At 42.0% G+C, this 21928-nt stretch overlaps 1 protein-coding gene and 1 long non-coding RNA gene across 2 annotated transcripts; both read left to right on the top strand.

Annotated features, from left to right (window-relative positions):
* The first annotated feature begins 254 nt into the window (after positions 1-254).
* On the top strand, positions 255-2843 carry LOC131019871 (uncharacterized). The gene is made up of 3 exons (XR_009100515.1): positions 255-689; positions 1878-1938; positions 2555-2843. It is a non-coding gene; the product is annotated as an uncharacterized LOC131019871 (long non-coding RNA).
* A 15386-nt stretch (positions 2844-18229) lies between these two features.
* LOC131023087 (uncharacterized) lies at positions 18230-19457 on the top strand. Its single transcript, XM_057952630.1, has 2 exons — positions 18230-18632; positions 18679-19457. Exons 1-2 carry the CDS (start codon positions 18230-18232, stop codon positions 19455-19457), a joined length of 1182 nt encoding a protein of 393 aa, XP_057808613.1.
* Positions 19458-21928: the final 2471 nt, after the last annotated feature.

Raw genomic sequence — 21928 nt, 5'->3', positions numbered from 1 at the left:
CTTATAAATTCTCTTATTGAGAAACCTATCTTCGCCCTATATTTTTATTAAAATGTCTATGTGATATAAATATTTTACTTGGTAGAATATTCACATATGATTTATTGATGCATTGTTATTATGATGTTAGATATATCATAATAGAGATAATTTTTCCTCACATGAATAAATATATTTTCATGAGATATATTTTTCCCACATACTAAATAAGAGTTATAATTATTCAAGTATATATATATATATAGATATATATATATATATATACACACCTATCTCTCTTTCTCTCTCACTCTCTCTATCTCTCTCAATCTCTCTCACTCTTTCTCTCTCACTCTATCACCCTTACGCAGCACTAGCTCCCTCCCCACTCTCCCACATTATTCTTCTCTTTCCCATCAATGGAAATCACATGCACCATTAAAGAGCCCCTAAAAAGCTAATCTAACTAGCCAACTCATTCCTCCACACTTTAAGCTCACAAGCACATGCACACCTCTCTCTCATCTCCCTCCCTCTCTTATTCTTCTTTATTTTCAGCAGCCCTCCTCCTCCTCCTCACTCCACCACACTTCTTTTTCTTGTTCCACCAAATATAGTAAGAACTAAGGTTTCTTAAAGTGTTCATCTTCAAGCTCAAGCTCCAAGCATACTACGCATCATCTTCTACTCCACCTCCATTGATCTTGTTGGTAGCAACCTCAATCCTCCTCTTATGTTATATATATTTTCTTGTGGTATAAGCATGTATATTGATGCATAATTGAAGCATGATGAGTTATTAGTGTGAAAATGCATGAGAATGGTGATGAAAGTATAGATCTATGATGATATGTGTATATGTTGTTGTTTCAACCATTTTGAGAAGTTTTCTTACGTTCTGGACTGATCAGTCGACGAGGTTTCCCTCGTCCAAAACTCTTCAAAATTTTACAGTGTGTCGATATATGTGTCTTGAGGACGCTGGTAAAATTTCAAGTCATTTGGACTTCTTTTACTACCTTTTTAAAATGCAAAACTTTTACTGCGCATGTCCACCGGAAATTTAGAAAGGCAGTCCCTAGAGTCACACTTTTCAGTAACTTTCAAAAACATTCAGCCTCCCAAATTTTTATGGTAGAAAGATACATGTATTATACTGATTTACACCAAATTTCAAACCATTTGGCCAATGTTTACTATTTTTCAAAAATCATAGCTTCCAGTCGTGCAAAACTGCCGAATCTGGTAGACTGTGGGAAAACACCCATATCTCGTAAACCACTTGGAGTTTTTCACTCTACTTTTTTTTAAATAAAACTAGACGCAGAAAGGTTTTCAACAGTGTAAGTCTCGAATCTAGGAGATTTCTGAGTCAAAACAGTTTATTCGTTAAAGTTGAGGCAGAGCAGAATGATAAACTGTAGGAGTCTGAAAATTTCTACTTTGTAATTGTTTTGAGGATTTTAAAGTTTTGGTGGATTAATACACCATGTTATGTCATGAAAATACTACTAGAAAATTTTATATTTATTTCCAAGCTTACGTGAATATTTGGGAATTTACTTACAAGGAAAAAGATTTCGAGTTCATAGGATTATTTTTTTTAAGTCATTTGACTATTGTGATAAATCGTGAAAATGTATTATGTGGAAATTGATTATTGCAAAGTATGAATGACTATTTGATGTTTATGAATGCTATTTACCTAGGATTGAGAGTCTTTTAATTGGATAAGATATCTAATTAAATTGAGAGGTCCAATTGGGTAAATAGTAGATAGGTTATAAGATGAGATTAAGCATATGATGAAAGCATAAGTATTGAGATATTAGTTAGATGAAATTCTAACTAGAGTTTATTTTGTCACATGACAATCTAAACCACGTGCGCCACCAAAGGTTCGAGTGACGGCCGGCGTTAGTACGACTCTGAGCATTACGTCATCGACCCCTGAGACAGGTGGGCTTTATTCTAACTCTATTATGGCTAGCTACCATGATAATGAGTTCAAATGCAAATTCTTATGAAAATGAAGCATGTTGAAGCATTATTGATGAATCTTATGAAAATGAAGCATGTTGAAGCATTATTGATGAGTATTATGAAAATTGTCAACTTGCCATATTTATTATTGATGAGAATGAGATATGGTATGTTGCCTCTATGAAAGACATGATTATGATCATGATGCAAGATATCGGCCTTTGACTGATTTATATGACAGTAAAGGTTTTGTGCGCAGAGGTGACCGTGAGCCGTCTCTAGTCGGCCGGTCACGGTGATTTGAAGGAGGCCTCCTTCTCTTCACCTTATATATATATTATATGAGTTCTCATAGTTGGCACATACCGTGAATATATAATGTCTGCAGACTAATGATATTATTATGATGATGCAAATGAGTTTATGACAGAAAAACATGAACAGGTATTTTTAATCTCAGTTAAATCCTGTTGATGCATTGAAAAGGGCAAGATTGACATATAGCTCTAAGAGCAACATTTCAATTATTTCCGGCATGAGTCCACTGAGTGCTTTTTGGTACTCAGCCCTGCATGTATTTCTAAATGTGCAGGTCTGGCTTGGCGCGAGGATGGGTGAAAGCTGTTGGAATTGTCAGTTGGCTGTGTCTTTCCTATGTCTCATATTTATCTTTATAAGCTTTGACTCTATAAGAATTTGAACTCCCTGCTATATGTCTTCACACATATAGTAACGCATCTCGCTGCATAACTCTGATGAAACTCTTTATTTAATTTGTTTATGTCTGTAATATCCCTTAAGGGAAATACTTCTCAGACCCTTGCTAAGTTTCAATGGCTTAATCATGTTTACCCAAGCTAGTAATTATTTTGGTCTTGAAATCCTTCTTTAAAATGAGTAAAGTTTGCAATTGCTTCCGCTAAAATAAGATGTATTCCTATTTCTTTCACTATTTCTTTTATTAGTCGTACGATACTTGGTATACGCTATCACTGGCTATATCGGGCTGCGACAATCATGCAACTAACTTAAAGGTTAAGAAGCAACAAAACAGTAATGCAAGTAATTCTCCGCTAGAAGTGAATTTCCTAATGTGCTCGCCTTTATAATCAATATCACCATTTTTCACACTTTGTATGCTTAAGTTTTCGACAGTTGAGCCATAATTTATGAAATAAAAACCATTTGGATGTAATCCAAAGTCTTTTCACGTGGTTTCCCATGCTCATAGTTAAAACTAGTGGAGCAAAGACTCAGAGCTGTCATTTTCAGAGTTGGCCAGATGTTTCAGAGCTGGCAATTCGTCCAGCATTTTTCACATTTCCCAAATAAGGATACGATCATAGGCAATCACAATGACAACACTCCTTCTAGCATCTACCGGACAAATCACGTTTTACTTACTTACAATCATGTTGCAACAAAACTCATAATTCTTTGCACAAACAAGAAACATATATCAAAAGTAAAATCAGAATAACCACCATTCATTCACAAACCCGAAATTCACATCGAAAACCATCTTCTCTTCCATAAATTCATAAAAATTAGCAAGTATCAAAGAGTAAACTAAGCATAGAAAGATCAATCGCCCAATTGAAAGCATAAGCAAAACAAGACACTCCCACACACTTAAAGCATGCCATGTCCTCAGGGTACAAAAGAAATAAGAGTTAGAAAAACATCCCTGATTATCGGCATTGAAAAAAGCAGAAGCTCTGTGAGAGGCGGCGAAAAGTAGGGTTTGCGGTAGAGTGAAAATGTCAGCGTTGGCATTTTCAGAGTAGAATTTCAGCTCTGAATCTGGATAGCAAAGTCAGAGTAGAAGTGCAGCGCTGGCATTCTTTAGCGCTGGCGGCAAAGTCACAGTAGAATTGCAGCGCTGGAAATAACAACATTAACACACAGAATCAAAGCATCCGCACAAGCAACCAAAGACAAGGAAAACACAAAAAAGACAAAAAACACAAAACAAGAAAAACAAAAACTAAACCAAACCAACAGTGGCTTGCCTCCCACCAAGCGCTAGTTTTAAAGTTGCAGCCCGACTTCAATTTTGGTTCATCAATCAGGATCGTGCAGAGCTTGAGACTCCACCACCATCAGAGTACTCAAGTGCCCATAGTAGGATTTCATGCTATGACCGTCTACTCTGAAATTCTCCTTAGCATTCTCAATGTACAGCTCAATTGCACCAGGGTCAAACACATCCTTTAGCAACACACCTTCTTGCGCCCGAGACAGCTCTGCCGATCTGAACACCGACTTCTCCTTTTTCTCTTCTGGGCAGGTGCTCATCAATTTTTCCTTAGTAAAATTCGGGCAAGTGCTCACCAGAGCTGGCGGACTGTTCAGAGCTGGCGTAAGCTTTTCTGCTTTGGCGTCCATCGTCATAGTGGACGGAATAGTAAGAGCTGGTATACTGGACAGAGCTGGAGTGCTGGGCAGAGCTGGCAAAAGACTGTTAGCGCTGAAAATTTCCACTTTTTCCACATGGTCAAAAATCTCAACAGAAGAACAGAAATGCAATGACGATGTAGAAATAACAGGCTTCTTATCGAAAATAAAGAACGTTACCGATCTACCTGACCTGGCCATACTCACAGTTCCAGATCCCACATCAATGCGAGTCTGGGTAGTAGCCATAAAAGGCCGGCCAAGCAGAATTCTGCAGAGTTGGATTCTGCAGAGCTGAATTTTGCATAGCTGGATTCTACAGAGCTGAATTTGGCAGGGCTAAACTCGTCAGAGCTAGCAATCTTGACAGAGCTGTCGATCTTGGCAAAGCTGGCGATCTTAGCAGAGTTAACGGCATTGTCAGAGCTGGCGGTCGGATCAGCTCTGGCACCCTTGTCTGCTGTGGTACCCTGGTCTGCTCTGGTTCTCTAGTCTGCTCTAGCATCCAAGTCTGCTCTGGTACTCTGGTCTGCTCTGGTGCCTTCATCTGCTCTTTTACCCTCTTTTGCTCTGGTATGTAAGTCTGCTCTGGCATCCAGGTCTGCTCTGATACATCCACTTTATTATCCACCATCTTACCACTGCGGAGAACAGTGATAGCTTGAGCTTGGTGAGTCTCTAAGGGCTGGCCATGAAATTTTCCGAGCTGCTGCTGCTACTGCAATTAGTTCACAGTGCCCGACAGCTGCCCCATGGTAGTCTCAAGTCTTGTGATGGTTGCGAACTGAGATTCCATATTCTGCTTGGTCACCTCCATGTTCTGCTTGCTAATCTCTATAAAAGCTTGCAAAGTCTCCTCCAGCAACGTTTTCTGCGGTGGCATCTGCTGCGCATTCTGGAAGTGTTGTGGCTGAGAGTTCCCTTGCGGCATGGAGTGCGGGTATTGTTGTCGGTACTACTGAGGAGGATATTGTGGCTGTGGTGGGTATAACTATTGTTTACTTTGATAGCCCATTTGCTGCGTGGGTTGGCGGAATTGGCTATTTTGATTTAATCCTGCCCCTTGGCGAGGAGCTGAGTTCCTCCAACCCGAGTTCTGCTGCCCTTGATTGTATAGATGGCGTTGCTCGTAAGGCGGTCTTCCATACTGATGAGGAGTGAGGATCTCGTTAGCGCCGCTATTCTAAAAATTGGGAATCAAATGCAGGATCTTCGCCACAACTCTATCTGGAATGGCTCAGCGATGGTTTCATAACTTGAGGAGTAACTCTATTCAATCCTATGGTGATCTTTATGTCATGTTCATGAGACAATTTTCCAAGTCAAAGAGGGTCGGGAGAACGGCCATTTCATTAATGGATATCAAGCAGGAACCGCAAGAAACGCTTTGAGAGTACGTGGCTAGATTTAATATAACAGCGCTGGACATACCAGAGGCGGATTCCCAGATCAAGTGGTACGCTTTTGCTAGGGGACTAAGGTAAGGTCCGCTCTTCGAAGCACTTCAAATCAAACCCCCGACCAGCTTCAAAGACATTATGGCAATAATACCGGGGTATCTTCAGTTGGAAGATGCGAAAATGGAGAGAAAACTTGCAGATGAAGAACTTCTGGATTTCTTAAGATATTTTTGCTTGTGAATAACGGTGGATTACATAAGGTATTTATAGAATTACATTAGGGCGAAGGGTAAATCAGACTTTATAGATCACTCACGTACTCCACATGCGGTGTACGACCGTGAGTCACTATCTACCAAAAGCCTTTTCTAACTAATTTGCAGCTTTATGGTGAACGTGCGGTCATTCCATCAGTGCTGATTTCTTTCACCCTTCGTCTGCGCTGACTTCATCTAAGTGAGCCTTCGTTTTTTCACCTTGGTCTTCTATTTGACGTAATCGAACTCTTCGTCTGCACCGCCGTCTGGTCTCGTCTGCGCAGCCGCCTTTCTAGTTCTTGCTTCGGCTAGGGATGCTTTCTTTCCTGAGTCTTCTTCGAGTGTTATCTCAAGGCCGAGCCGCCCTTTGGCCTTGCTAATTCTATGCGAATTTTAGTCTGCGCTGACCTTCGTCTGCGCCGCTGGCCCCTCCACTTCTGATTACTTGGTAGCACATCTACGCTCTTTAAACCAGGTGTGACTTAAGCAGAAGTCGGCGCTGCTGACTCTCGCTTCCATATCCCTGTTATAGCCCTATATTGTCATGGTCACTAGTTTTTTTGACAATTAAGTTAATAAATTCCCTCTTTTGAGAATAGTGGCGCTGACGAGATCCTTACTCCTCATCACATACGCCTCGGCCTGTCCCTCGGGTGTGAATTCACCCATCCGGTGGCATTTATTTACTCCATGTCCGAACTCGCCGCATATCCCACAACTCTCGACATAAGGCTCCTGGGGTCAAGGTTGCTCCATTCTGCCCATTTTCATCTGCTGCACATCTCTCATTATATCGGCTACTTGCTTCTGCAGCTCAAACTGGTTCGTCACACAGCGCTGGCCTCAACTCTCCTTCCACGGACTGATTTCTGCTGGGAACTCTCGGCTAAGGTCTTGAATATCTCCTTTAACTCTGTTGCAGTGTTCCGAGCTATGTTCCCTCCTGCAGTGTTGTCCACCATGAATTGGGCCGTTTGTACTAACCCATCGTAGAAAAATTGCATCAAGATCACATTGGTAAATTGATGTTGCGGGCACTGGCGGAGGAGTTCTGGAAATCTGTCCCAAGCTTCATGTAAAGGTTCGTCCGATCTTTGGGTGAAGTCCATGATTTGCGTTCTGAGCTCCTGTGTCTTGTGGCTCGGGTAATACTATAGCATGAACTTCTCACAAGCTTCTCCCCAAGTGGTGATGGAGTTGGGGGGCAGAGTTAGCATCCACGTCCTTGCCCTATCCTTAAGGGCATATGGGAAACACTTGAGCTTAAGTTGATCCTCCGTAAGATTCAGCATTGGGATGGTTTGAACTTGCGTGCAAAAATTACGAATGAATTGCAGTGCGTCTTCACTCGACATCCCGTGGAACAGACGTAACAAGCTCGAATCATTTGGCTTCAAATTGTAGTTTCGGACGGCGGTAGGGAGCACAATAGCCGAGATGTTAGTGTCCCCTATGACGGGGCCTGATGAAATCTCCCATGTACTCTATGTTGTTAAGTGCCATCTCTTCCTTATTTGTATTCTGCTCTGATCGGTCAGCAAAGTCAGTGCTGGCGTCCTCCTTCGTGTCTACGGTCTGCTCTACCGTATCTATGATCTGCTCTGTATGGTTAGAGTCAGAACTAGCTGGCAACTCGGTAAGCTTTTCCTCTTCCGTTTCTATGCTCTGCTCTGGAAAGTCAGAGTCAGAGTTAGAGTAGAAACCGTCAGCTCTGTCATGTGCTTCTCCTTCAGAGCCAGACTCAAAATCGTCTGCTCTGTCCTCTGCAAAAACTCCTTCGCAGCTGTTCTTCCTGAAAATCCCTTCGCTCGTACTGTGCAATGGAGACACACGTTTGCCTTTAAAACTATGGCGTCCCTGCATGCACAACACTAAACAAATGGATGAAATGCACCGGGTGGAAAGAAAAGTAACAAAAATGAGAAAAATTGAAATTTAAATAAAGCGAGTAAAAGAAAACAGAAAGAAAAGTGACACAACTAAAACACCTAAAACCTTCCCCGGCAACGGCGCCAAAATTTGACTTAACCTAAACACTACGCTAGATTGACTCGCAATAGGACAGGATCTATTGTAACGTGTAAGCTAACCCAAGTCGTCTCTCAAGGAAGATCTTAAAGGGCTTTTAATAATATCGTAAGAAAGCAGTAAAGGTTGGATTTATAACTGTAAACTTAAACTTAAAACTTAAACGTGAAAAGTAAACTTAAACATAAACTAAAACTTGTAAATTTAACTAGGCAAGAAACTAATAAACCCCAGACAAGAATTAAACGCTTAAAATAAATGCAACTTAAGAATTTAAATACTTGTAAATTAAAAGCTTCTAATCTAGGCATGAAACTAAAGTGCATAATTTAAATTGCATAATTGAAATTAAAGCATAAACGTGAAGGCAAAGCATAAACATGATGAAACAAAAGAAATTGAATTAAATACGAAATACCGTAAACTTCTTGAACGTGCAATCGCTGTCACTCAATCACAATCCAAGAAGAAACTAAAAATAAAACTAAATTGAAATCTAACTAGAACAATAAATTCGAAAACTTGAAGAAACTAAGAAAGCTTGAAAGACGCCTAAGTCTCGATTGCCTTGCGGAAACTATAGATTAGGGCAAAAGGAATGAATATTACAATGAATAATAGATCCTATTTATAGACTTCATTCCAACCCTAATTACCATCTAAATCGCCTTGCAAAACTGGGCTCTTAAGGAAATAGGTGAATCCAAAGGTAAGTCCAGCTGGATCGAGCTCTGCAAGTCATCTTAGCTCTGACAAGAATTGGCTAACTCTGGAAATTCGGCTCTCGAATGGTTTGACAGAGTTGAATGTCAGCTCTGTAAAGTTCAGATCTGGCAAGAAAGGTAGAGCTGAAAGTCAGCTCTGTATATGTTAACTCTGGCAAAATATGTTGACTCTGTCGATCTTTAGCTCTGCTCTGTTAAGTTTACTCTGGCGCGTAAGTCAGCTCTGTCGAGTTTAGCTCTGCTCTGACAAGTTAGCTCTGCTCTGACAAGTTTGTTCTGCTCTGGAGATTTCAGCTCTGAGGGATGTAAGTTCAGCTCTGGAGATAGAAGTTCTGGTCTGACGATGTGAGCTCTGCTTTATCATGCGCCTTTTCAGCTCTGGACACCAGATTGCGCCTACAAACGCCATTCTAACCCAAAAATCTCCAAAATCACACTCTTTCATCTATAAAACCTAAATCTCCTACAAAGCATAAAACAAACCCATAACTGCACCAATTTCCAGAATATTTAACTCAAAACAAGCGCATGCAAACCCCTGAGATACGACCAATTAAGCATAAATCACTAACGGCGGCGGCTTCACTTTTGTTGGGTAGATTTAGGAAGAAAAGGGAAGCAGAGGCGGTGGGGGTTTTGTGACCAGAGGGAAGCGGCGGCATCTCCACCGTCGCCGAGGAAGGAGATGGTGCCGCGTGGGGCGGCGTCCATACCCAGATCAAAGAGTGGAGTTGGGGGGCGGGAGGGGAGGGGTTAGGCAGCGCGGTCGTCTGAGATACGGACGACGGTAATGATTGAAGATGAACGGTTGAACGAGTTACGGGTTGCGGCTCTCTGCAACTACCAGAGTCGGGCACGCAGCGACGTTTGGCTCCGCCTGCTACTGTCATCTGCCAGAGGAAGTGTCACACCCCGATTCTTGAAACAATAACTATGACTGGGGTATGACTCATCATTTAAAATTAACAAGGGAAAAAACCTTGTGAAATCCGAATAAAAGGGATAACAATCGGGCTTATCCCCTTTGGATGAAGAAAGACAGGTATTCAAGTGATACGAATCAATCAACAAACATAACAACTTCAGGATCACAAGTTTAGTGTCATGCTACAGATAACAAACATTTATGGAATGAAATACTTGCGAATTAAAAGTCTTGGCTCAACAAAAGATATTGTTTAGAGTCACAATATACAAGTCTTAAGTTAAGGAAACAAAAGACATAGATTGACTAGTTCTACAGCGGAAGTCAAAACACGGAGTTGAACCCTAGCCTCAACTCGCCCCGTCAGCACCAGCCGTTAACCTGAAAAACATTTGATGATTTTTGGGCTAAGTACTAATGTACTTAGTGGGCTGCAACTTTTGAAACATTTCATAATCTGAAGAACAGTTTATCCAATTATACTGACATGACATAGAAGGTTTTAAAGAGAAATAACTTCTAAGCATGCTAAAACATTTCATATAGGTATATATTTAATTGCGCGCAATTGTCACACTCTATTCTGTTACTCGCTGTGATCCCGGACCTTTTAGCCACCGACGGATCTCTGTCTCCCGCTTACTTGAACTGAGGACGTAATCCAGACAAGTTTACTTTGACCTCGGGATGCTATCCAGACAGGCCTCATATTTCTCATGCTCCGGAATACATCCAGCCGAGCACCCTTATAACGCCTCTAGTTAGTGCCCGATGGAGATCAACCCACCGAGTCAGCTAACAAGTGTACACAATTCTCAACCAACGTGTTAGGTCATAAGAGAACCTCAATTGATTAACTGTGCGAGCCTTAAACATGGTAGAGTGCACAAAAATATTTATTGGATAAACAATTTGTATTTCATGAAACATTTAAGCTCATTAGCTCAATCATACATTTGGAAAATAAGCCCACATGTTTAGGCAAAGCCTATCGTTTAACTTATCTCTGAATCGGAATAGCAGTGTTAATCCTCCTGACGTTCAAAGCCTACAAGAAATCTATTCTTAATAGGTCTCTTAAATCTAAACTCAAGGCACGGTAAAGTGCTTAACATTCTATGATTCACTTAGCCGGGTTTTCAAAATTTAATGAATAAATAATTGAAAACATTTTCTCTTGAGTTAAGAACACCAACAATATTCTTACTCGACCTTCTTTTGTAATTGGAAATATAAATAACCAATTAAATCATGATGCAATGTATGACTCATTTCATACTTAAGCATATAAGTGTTTACTTAAAATGCACAAGTTCTCTACTCCGTTCTAGTCAGCTCTGGCATTCAGCTCTGCTCTGCCGATCAGCTCTGCTGGTCAGCTGTGCTCTTCAGCTCTGCTAGTCAGCTCTTCCGGTCAGCTCTTTAGGTCAGCTCTGCCTTTCAGCTCTGCTGGTCAGCTCTGCTCTGTCCTTCCAGCTCTGCTCTGCCCCTTCCAGCTCTGCTCTGCTCTTCAGCTCTGCTCTACCCTCCAGCTATGCTCTGCCCTTCCAGCACTGCTCTACACTCCCGCTCTGCTCTGCACTCCAGCTCTGCTCTTCAGCTCTACCGATCAGCTCTGCTCTTCAGCTCTGCTGGTCAACTCTGCCGGTCAGCTCTGCCTTTCAGCTCTGCTGGTCAGCTTTGCCTTTCAGCTCTGCTCTGCCCCTTCCAGCTCTGCTGTGCCTTTATCTATTCTTTCAAAATTTATGCAGCAAAAATACATATAAACACACAAAAACATGAACATGAATATGGGTTTCTAAATCGAAAAAAATGAAGTAAAGCAGCAGGGGAGTTAAAGGTGAAACCTTGGTTTGGATCTGTTGGGCTGCAAGAGAGTTATGATTGCTACTGTTCTTGAAGTTCTCTTCGGTGTTGGAACGAGAGAGAGAAGTGTGTGAGTTGAGAATGATTTGGGGTGTAGCAGCGGGAGGATGTATTTGAAGAGAGAGAAAATTGAGGCGGTGGAGGTGGAGAAAATATCAAGGATTCAAAGGTGGGTTGGGCTTGATGGATGATGGGTTGGGCTTTCATTCTTTCTTGAAAGCAATTAAAAGCTTGAGGCCCAAACAAAATTAAAGCTCAACTCATGAAATGCTTGAATGCTTAATTAAATAAATATGCAATGCATATAAATTTAATTACTAAATTTACAAATGCTTATGATAATCATTTTTGTTGGAATTAAAATAAATTCTTTTTCTCAATCCGGCGTGAATCATCTTAAATCTAAGTTCAAAATTATTCTAAACTTAGCTCGAGGAAACGGGGTATTACAGGAAGGGGATGAGTGGTGTACGTTTCCATTTTGTGTGTATGTGTGTCGTGTGGCAGCTTGAGGGAGAGAGCATAGGAGAGAGAGAGGGAAGTCAGCGCGGCGGCGGCCGGCGCTATCTACCCTACCGGAGAAGAAGAGGGGGGGCTGTGAGTGGAGTGGCGGGCCCGCTTGAAAAAAAAAAGAGACGACGTTTAGGGGCCGTTTAACTCGTGGACCTATTTGCACCCTTCTTTCGGGAGTTAAGGGCGGTCAACGCGATTTGATTGAGTATGGGGGGCTAAAGGCTCTTAGGGGGTGTAGTTCAGGGGCTAATATGCACCTTCGCCCTTTAAATAAATAAATAAAACTGTTCTTGTCAATAAGTATATATTAGACATTAATTCATATCATAAAATGTTAATCTTTTGGATACTATCAATGGTAATTGGTGTATAAATACATGAACTTTATTCACTTTTTGGTATTTAACATAAATTTTAAATATTAGTTATAAATACATAAATTTACTCACTGTTTTGGTATTTAACATGAACTTTAAATGCTAGTTATAAATTCATGAACTTTAAACTTATTCAATTTTTACTTGTTTTTTATTTTTTGTAAATTAACGCTGATTTGGAATGCCTGAATCATGACGTGGACAATTCAACGCTGAGATACGATGACGTCGTTTTTTGTTACAGAAAAATAACCCAAAACTAAAATATAAAAGTGAACGATTAAATTTTATCTTCAAATTTCACAAATTTAGAAAGCCAATTTCATCTTCAAGATTTAGGATTTTGGAAAGGCAATTTCGTCATTCAAAAAGTCAAATTCAGAATTTCGCTGATTAAAATTTGGGGATTTCACAGCCAACATCAATGGGTTCCTCATCGGAAGCTTCTGCAAGCTCGTCAGATGCCAATTATGTTAAAATTCAGACATTAGAAGTCAATTTTCATTTGAGAAAAAAAAAATAAAAAAACGAGTAAAAAATTAAATAAATTTAAAATCATGTATTTATAACTAGTATTTAAAATTCTTGTTAAATACTAAAACATGACTAAGTTCATATATTTATAATTAAAATTTAAAATTTATATTAAAAAAATGAATAAAATTCATGTATATATATACACCAATTACCCTGCTAAGCAATTACCCTGCTATCAAACCCCAAGGTTTGATTTCTTAGATGAGGGTGTTTAGCCCTATTTTGTGATGAATTTGTGGGTGTTTACGTCTTATATTGACTTTTATTTTGGTCTCTTTCACTCAAGAGTTTATTGATCTGAGCTTTTGTGCTAATTTTGTTATCTCAGGATTTTATGCTCAAATTGATTGATATGTGGACAAAAATAAAGTCAGAATTTAGTTGAATGGTCTGAAGAAGAATCGAATTTCGTCTCGATACGAGTTCGTAGGCGAAAACGGATCTAAAATCCGACTTGAAACGAGGGAGAACGGACCAAAACAAAAACGCTGCGCATTGCAGTCTGCGAAAGGCATAGGCGGCGGTGCCGTCGGACGGCCATGGCTGTCTGCGCGGTCGGCAGTTACGTTTTTGAGGGTTTAAAACCCATTTTTTAGGGTTTTGGAGCCAATTCTAGACCCATCCAGCCTCCAGCTCCATTTTTATTGTATTTTCTTAGAGTTTTGGTAGGGAGAAACACATTAGAAACTCTCGGATTACGCTAGTTCGTCGTTTCCTTTAATCAATTGTAAGTTCTATCTATTGATTTATCGAATTCTACAAGCTTTCTTGGTTGCTCTTTTCCTAGATAATTGAACACGTTTTGATAATGATATTTAGCATTGATTTATGCTTTGTTAATCTTATTGCCTAGTTAGTATAGTTAGATTGTTGGTTGATTTGTTAGAGTAATACTCAGTTGAATTTGTGTCACTTTTCATTTACATGTTCCTTAGGAAAAATCATGATTAGTGTTTGCCATAGATTTGAATGCTTGTTTATTTTTCTTGCCTAGATAATTGTTGCTTTATGATTGTGGGTTTAATTATTGATTTCTAGATTGTTAGATTAGAACCCTAGTTCTTTATGTTGTCTTATTGCTTTCTTTACCTGCTTCCTATCTTTCGCCTAGATAAATTTATATGCTTTATTTTAATTACGAATTAGTTAATCGGAGAGAGAGTGTCAGACCCAACCTTCTGGTTAGAGTGTTTAGGTTTATTTCCCGTTTTCTGTGCGTAGCATGATCAGAGCCCTGTTTAGCCTTCCTTGAGAGATGACTTGGGTTAGCTTAGTACACTAGGACGACCTCGTAAGATTGCGAGTCAATCCCTTAGGTGTTTTGGGTTGAGTCAAATTTTGGCGCCGTTGCCGGGGAAGGCTTTAGGCGTTTGGTTGTGCTACTTTCTTTTCCGTGTTTATTTTATTTTTATTTTTGCTGGTTATTTTCTTTCTCCCACTGGTGCGTTTGATCTGTTTTGTTGAGTGTTGTGTTGCTAGGGAGTTAAAGTCTTAACAGGAATTTGGCATTCTACTTGACAACACTCACCGTGCATGTGAGGTGCTTGAAGCCTAGGAGAGGCTACCGAGTCTCTTTTGTCTAGCGTTGGAGTTGAGAAGATGGCAGGAAGAAATTTGCAGTACATGGGGGATTTTACCCGGCCTATCATAGAGGCCACGAACTCAGCTATTGTGCTCCCCACTGCAGTCAGGAATTACAACCTGAAGCCCAATGATTCAAGTTTGCTCCCCCTCTTCTATGGGCTGCCGAATGAAGATGCCCTGCAGTTTATCAGAGACTTCTGCACCCAAGTGCAAACTTTTCCGCTGTTGGACCTCACAGAGGAGCTGCTAAAGCTTAAGTGCCTCCCATATGCACTTAAGGATCGGGCGAGGACGTGGCTGCTATCTCTGTCGCCCAACTCCATAACCACTTGGGGGGAGGCGTGTGAGAAGTTCATGCTGAAGTACTACCCGAGTCACAAGACACAGGAGATCAGAGTTCAAATCATGAACTTCATCCAAGGAGCGGACGAACCTTTTCATGAGGCTTGGGAGAGATTTCAAGAACTCATCCGCCAGTGCCCGCAGCACCAACTAACCACTGTGATGTTGATGCAATTTTTCTATGACAGGCTGGTACAGACTGCTCAATTCATGGTGGACAGCACGGCAGGAGGTAACATCGCTAGGAAGACCGCCGACGAGCTTAAGGAGATTTTCAAGACCCTAGCTGAGAGCTCACAACAGAAATCAGTCCGTGGAAGAAATGCTGAGGCCAGTGCAGTGGCACCCCAGTATGAGCTGCGGAAGCAGGTGGCAAAAATTACGAGAGAGATGCAGCAGTTGAAGATGAGTAGGGTGGAACCACCTCGCACCCGTGAGCCTAATGTCGAGAGTTGTTGGCATATGCGGCGAGTCTGACCATGGAACCAACGAGTGTCATAAAATGGGCGAGCGCACCTATGAAGGAGGAGTTGAAGTATTTGCTGCACAAGGGTATTTGAGTAGGCAACACCAAGGTCACATGCAAGGACATGGGCAGAGTTCTCAATTTTATCAAGTCCAGCAGCCTATGGGTTATCAAAACTAGTAGCAATTCTACCTATCCCCGCAGCAGTTCCCCATGCAACAAGGGAATTTCCAGCAGCCGCAGCAGCTCTACCCACCTGAGCAGCACCAACCTCTAGGCCCCTTATTTGAAGATCAGATGCAAGCTTTCATGCAAGCTAGAAAACAGGCGATGGAGGCTCAGAGTGCTACCATCAAGCGCCTCGAGACTACAGTTGGGCAACTAACAGGAGCCTTGAATCAGCTGCAGCAAGAACAGCCAACTGGGAAGTTCCCAAACCAGGACAAACAACCGCATCAAGCTCATGCCGTGGCGGTAGTCAAGGAAAATGCCCCAATAACCATGGGGAAATGGAGAAGCAAAACAGTGGAAGCAATCAAGGCTACCCAATGCCCCAGCGAGCCACTGCCACCTGTCACTGTTGCACTAGACCAACCACCACCCAAGCAAGGAGATCCAGGTAGCTTTATTTTTTATATTAGCTTAGGTGGGGTTGAAAAGGTTTTTGGAATGCTTGATTTGGGCGCGGCAGTCAATTTGATGCCGCTTGATATTTTTGAGAAATTGGGTAATAAAGAGCTGAAATGCACGAATATGAAGATAGAGCTAGCTGACGGCTCTATTAGGAGCCCACGGGGCCTTGTTGAGGATGTTGAGGTTGTTGTGAGGGGGATTAGAGTTTTGACTGATTTTGCTGTCCTTGATGTGGGAAAAGGGATTAGAGGAGATAATGGGCATCTTGTTTTACTTGGCCGACCTTTTATGGCCACCACCCATACTCGTATTGACGTGAGTACTGGAAATTTGAGTATGGCGGGGGCAGGGAGGTCTGTAACTTTCTCTGTTTTTTATAAGAAATCTCTTACTCGTACCCCCTTATTGCAAAACTGCTCTTACGTTGAGACTTTTGATGTTTTGGATGAGGACTGTATTGTGCAGGATTTTCTTTATAAGTTACAGGAGGAGGACGAGATTGTGGAGGAATTCCTTGCTAACTTGCAGGATGATGCTGACATTAAGCAGGAATTTCTAGATAAGCTGCAAGAGGAAGATGATATAGAGCAAGGCTTTCTGTGTGCCTTGCTACTGGAAGTGAAGCTTGATGAGGTTGTGTCACTCGATCTCGTTGGATGTGTGGATAGAAGACCATCTCATGATATGAGCATAGAGTGCTCATTAGAAGGACCCGCAGCTGCAATTCAAGATGATGTGTTTACACAGGCACTTAAGCAGCTGTCGCTTCAATCAGAATTCGGTTAAGGGATCCTCTTAGTCGGGCTGGCGACTTAAAAACTAGCACTGCATGGGAGGCAACCCATGTTTTTCTTGCTTTCCCTTGTTTTCGTTTTCCTTTCGTTTTGTTCGGGTTTACGTTTCTACTTTTTTTGTTGTTTGGTGCGTTGGAGATTGTTTGTTCTATGGATGAGAGATAGGCAGACATCGAGGAAAACTACGGGCTCGCCACTTGGATCGATATTCAGGGAAGTTTTTCTCTTTCACCCCTCTTTTTGCGAGCACTGAGGACAGTGCTAGATTTTAAGTGTGGGGGGTGTTTGTTGATCCTATGGGTGCCTTTTTGTTGTGATTTTGGGCTTTCTTGTGTGGGGAAAATGGCCTCCTTTATCTTGATTGTTGCTTGGCTTCAAGTAATAATGCACACTTTGATGATTTGTTCACAAGTAAATTTCATGAATTGTTTTGGCTTGGTTGCTATCTTTGTCTCTCAAGCTATGCATATTCCTCACTTGATGTAAGTTGTTTAATGTTTTGAATGCAACACCCTTATGAGCTATTCTTGACGTGATTTGTCCGGTAGATGCTAGAGGGAGTGTTTTAATTGTGATAGCCTACGATCTTATCCTTTGAGTTTGAATGTTGGTTTGTTGTGAAGTTTTCTATAGCTCTGGGTCTCTGCTCCTCTGACGGTAGTGTTATGATCATGGAAAACCACGTGAGAACATTTTGGATTACCTCCAAAAGTGTTGATCTCACGAAAGTTGGCCCATCTATTGAGAATGGAATAACATCTCCTTGAAAAGAAAGATGTATAAAATTAGATTTGGTTTGATTGTTTATCATCTTCAAGGAAAATGGGATTTGATTATAAAGGCAATCACATTAGGGAATTCACCTCTAGCAGAGAATCGGGTCTGATCGGATTTAATTGTATCATGTGGTTCTTGCTTCATAAAATCTTAACAATGAACATCTTGTGAGGAATGTAATGGCAAAGAGACTTAGATTGGTTGGAGATGTGAATGGTGAGGAAGTTTTCTTGTGAACTATCATTTGGTGTAGTGACTTTGCTTGAGGACAAACAAAGGATCAAGTGTGGGGGGGGGGGGGGGCGTTCGTTGCTATCCGGGGAGGCCTCAATTTGAACAGAGGCCCATGTTTACTCAAGGGCAACAAGGCTCTAATTCGGGTTGGAGAAATCAGCAGAATTCGGGATGGAGGAACCAAGCCCCTGGTCAAAGGTCGGGATCAAACCAAGGCAATCAGTTCCGCCGACCTCCACAGCAATTTGGGTATCAGAACCAGCAGCAGTTCTACCCATCTCAACAGCAGTTCTACCCATCTCAACAGCAGTTCTCCTTCCCTCAGCAGCACCAAAATGCACCTCTACAGTTTCAAAAAGTAGTTGTAGTGGCACCCCAAAAGCCGTCTCTCGAGGATACTATGCAGTCATTTATGGAGATTACCAAACAGAGCATGGAGTCTCAGTCTGCCACTATCAAGCGTCTTGAGACAACCGTTGGGCAGCTCTCTGGGACCTTGAACCAGATGCAACAGCCAAGAAAGCTCCATGGCCAAGGATTGCAGCTCCACCAAGCTCAAGCAGTCACTGTTTTACGCAGTGGAAAAGTGGTGGACAACAAAGTGGAAGCCCCTGTGGAAGAACCCCCCAAGGAAGTCCGCATGGAAGAGCAAGTAAAGGAGCCACTGCAGCCAAGAGAGGAGGAGAAGGAGAAGGAGTCCGAAGTGAAGCTCCACAAGGCTGTCAAGCCATATAAACCCCCGATCCCTTACCCGAGCCGATTGAAGAATGAGAAGCTGGACCAACAAATCACCGATTTCTACAACATGCTGGCAGGTGAATGTGAACTTACCTTTGCTAGATGTGATTAGGAACGTACCAGCATATTTGAAGTTCTTCAAGGAGTTGGCCTCGAAGAAGAGGAAGTTCGAGGACAACGAGAAGATTTTGGTGTCCGAGGTTGCAAACTCCATAATGCAACAGCCCTTGTCGCCCAAGCAACGAGACCCAGGTAGTTTTGTGATTAACATTGCCTTGGGAAATGGTAAGGAGGCCTCGGGGATGTTAGATTTAGGGGCTGGAATCAATTTAATGCCTTACTCTATTTTCAAACAACTCGAGTTAGGAAATTTAAAACCCACTCGCATGTGTTTGCAATTAGCTGATAGGTCTGTGAGGTATCCTCATGGGGTAGTCGAGGATATCCTTGTTAGAGTGAGTGGTTTGATTGTGCCCGTTGATTTTGTTGTGTTAGAAATAGGAGAGGTACATGAAAATGGCAAGGAGCATACTCTACTGCTAGGAAGACCATTCATGGCAACTACTAACACGTTGATAGATGTTAAAAATGGCACCATTAAAATGACCGTGTTAGGAGAGTCAGTGTCTTTCTCCGTGCATTATAATCGAGCCATGCCATCATCTTCACTCACTAATGAATGTTCTTACATTGATGTTATTGATGGCTTGGCCGAGATGTTCTTTGTGCAGGAGCAAGAAGTTGTTGAGGTTTTTGCAGGGTCAGCAGACATGGAGGAGTTTGCCCGTGAAGCCGAAGAAAGAGAGAGGGCCCGCAAGGCTAAACTGCCCATCGATGAGGCCGTGGTGATTGATTATGCCACGAAGAGTAAGCAAAAGTTGGAACTCAAGGAGCTCCCCTAAAACCTCAAGTACGTATATATGGAAGGAGAGGAGAAAAAGCCAATGATCATATCTGCCGAGCTCACTCAGGAGCAAGAGTTGGCGTTGATGAAACTACTGCGGAAGAACAAGGCAACTTTTGGATGGAGTCTTGCCGATAATAAAGGCATTAGCCCCGTGATGGGACGCGCGCGCCCGTCGTCCGGCGTGCGGTTATCAAAATAATTATTTGTGTATGCCCAAGACGGACAGTACACGCTCCTATTGCTCGCAACCAAAGAATAGTCTTAGCAGCAAGTATAGGGTCGATCCCACGGAGAGTGAGGAACTACTTTACTCTTCGGGTGCACAAATTGAGTTGTCACGGTCTCAACCTGTTTATCTGCACAAGTAAACTTAAACAAAGATCAAATATAACAAGGGGTAAGGTTTACGGTTAGGTCATAACTGTTGTCAATATTTATTTCGGTCATAGGCATACTGATGATCCGTCCATGATCCGTATAGACTCAAGGCGTGGCCCAAAGATATTGGGGTGTTTCAAGAGGCTATACTTCACACTTAGGATGGTTGAGTCCATTGCGATCACTTGGTCCGAAGGTCACACATTCCCCGGTCACAAGGCAGTGCTTCACTCCTCCTTAGATAGTAGTCATACCCGTTACTCACCAAGTATGACCCTCACCAACCTTCTCTCCCGAGGTCCCCAACTCCACGCTTTTAGTGACACATGCCTCCTGGACTCAACTATTTCCGACTTTGTCAGCCGACCAGTCATAGACATGCTACGGCGCCGAGATTGCTTTCCTCGTTTGATAACCATGGCTTTATGCCTCGTCACAGTTGATGGATAGTCTCTAGAGAAGCCCAAGACTGAGGAAGGACAGTGTATCCCATCAATCCTTTCCCCACTTTCCGGATCTGCAACGCCTTTTGTTGACGCTGCTCAGCTACTCGGTCGTGGGTATACCGGTTGTCACGCCCTGGTATGCCCTGGCCTTTGCTTAACACGAACAGCGTTTTACCGAACGGAGATCACCCGTTAGGCCCCTACTGTCCATGGTTTGGCACAAATCCGTCTGGAACCACGAGACTCAACCGAAAGAACAAATGCCTCTTGAATGTTTACATATTGACAACAATTATTTCCACCCCTTAAACCTTTCCAAGGGGACTACTCACACATATTGAAAAACGTAAATGTGAAATAAAATAAACACATGAATGAAAGGAAATTTGAAATACTTAATATAAAAATACCTAAGGCAACAACCTTGGCTTTGTTCGTCACAACGAAATTGAAATACGAAAAGCAACTAAATCGTTTGGTGCGAAAAATGTAAAAGAACTAAAATAAATTATTTCTTGGTGAACTAACTAAAATCTAAGTCTAGAAAACCACTAAAAATACTATGTAAGTAATGAAAAACTCGTGGATCACTCTCCTCTAAAAAACTGCTCTCTGCCAGCCACACATGTTGAGGTTTATATAGCAGTTCGGTAAACCCTAGCCGGCAGACCAAATCTGGCAGATTATTTCCTTCCATATTTAGCTTGATCTTTGATTTGATTTGATAGATAATGGATCTCCAGCGGATTTGGGGTTGACTCCACATTATTCCAGATCCTTCCATTGCTAGAATTCGCCAGAATCTTCCGGGCAATCTCCTCCACACGTCTTTCCATATATAGCTCCAGCTGCTGACTGTTGTAGACGGGAATGGTCATACTAGCTTCTTTCTTCGGTTGGCCTCATACCAGGTGGTACACTTCGAACGTTCCCGCGCCTCAAATGGTTCTGAGGGGTACTTCATCGAGCTCTCTTCCTGGTTCATATGTAGCTCATCTGTGCTGACTGCGACTGCTGTTATGGCTTTACCAACTGCTTCCTTCGGTTAGCCTCACACCAGGTGGTACACTTCGGAGATTCCCGCGCCTCGAATGGTTCTGAGGGGTACTTCGCCGAGCTCTCTTCCTGATAAGTTTCACTTCTGGAAGTTTGGATAGTTTTGTTCCGGTAATGCCCATTCTGACCACATTTCGTGCATATGCCCTTGACTGAGCCTTCTTCCTCCTGAATACCTGTTTTCTCCCCTAGAGGACTCAAACAAAACAAAAGAAAGAGAAAAATAGGGCCAAATGGCCCAAAAGTCGAAGACGCATCACACCTACACACTTAAACCATACTTGCCCTCAAGTATGCAGATGGATTCACAAAAGACACCAACGAAAAGAGAGGAAATAAAAGAAATAAAGACTCAAGACACGAAACTGCACATTTATCAGTTCAGATCAAACATGCATGCATCATCCGTAATGTCATACCGCAAACCATTGAGCAGAAAAATCACATGCAGAGATAGCAGTTTCTCTCAAACACTCAAGTGTATGGCTAAGTATATACTCTCATACTATGCTGCATTAGCTCACCTATAAGCTTGATCACGGATTCATAGCAAGTGTTCAAATTGATATAATTCATCAAAGGGTCT

The sequence above is a fragment of the Salvia miltiorrhiza genome, chromosome 4, assembly GCF_028751815.1.
Source record: "Salvia miltiorrhiza cultivar Shanhuang (shh) chromosome 4, IMPLAD_Smil_shh, whole genome shotgun sequence".
Taxonomy (NCBI): Eukaryota; Viridiplantae; Streptophyta; class Magnoliopsida; order Lamiales; family Lamiaceae; genus Salvia; species Salvia miltiorrhiza.
This window is presented reverse-complemented; position numbering and strand designations above follow the sequence as displayed.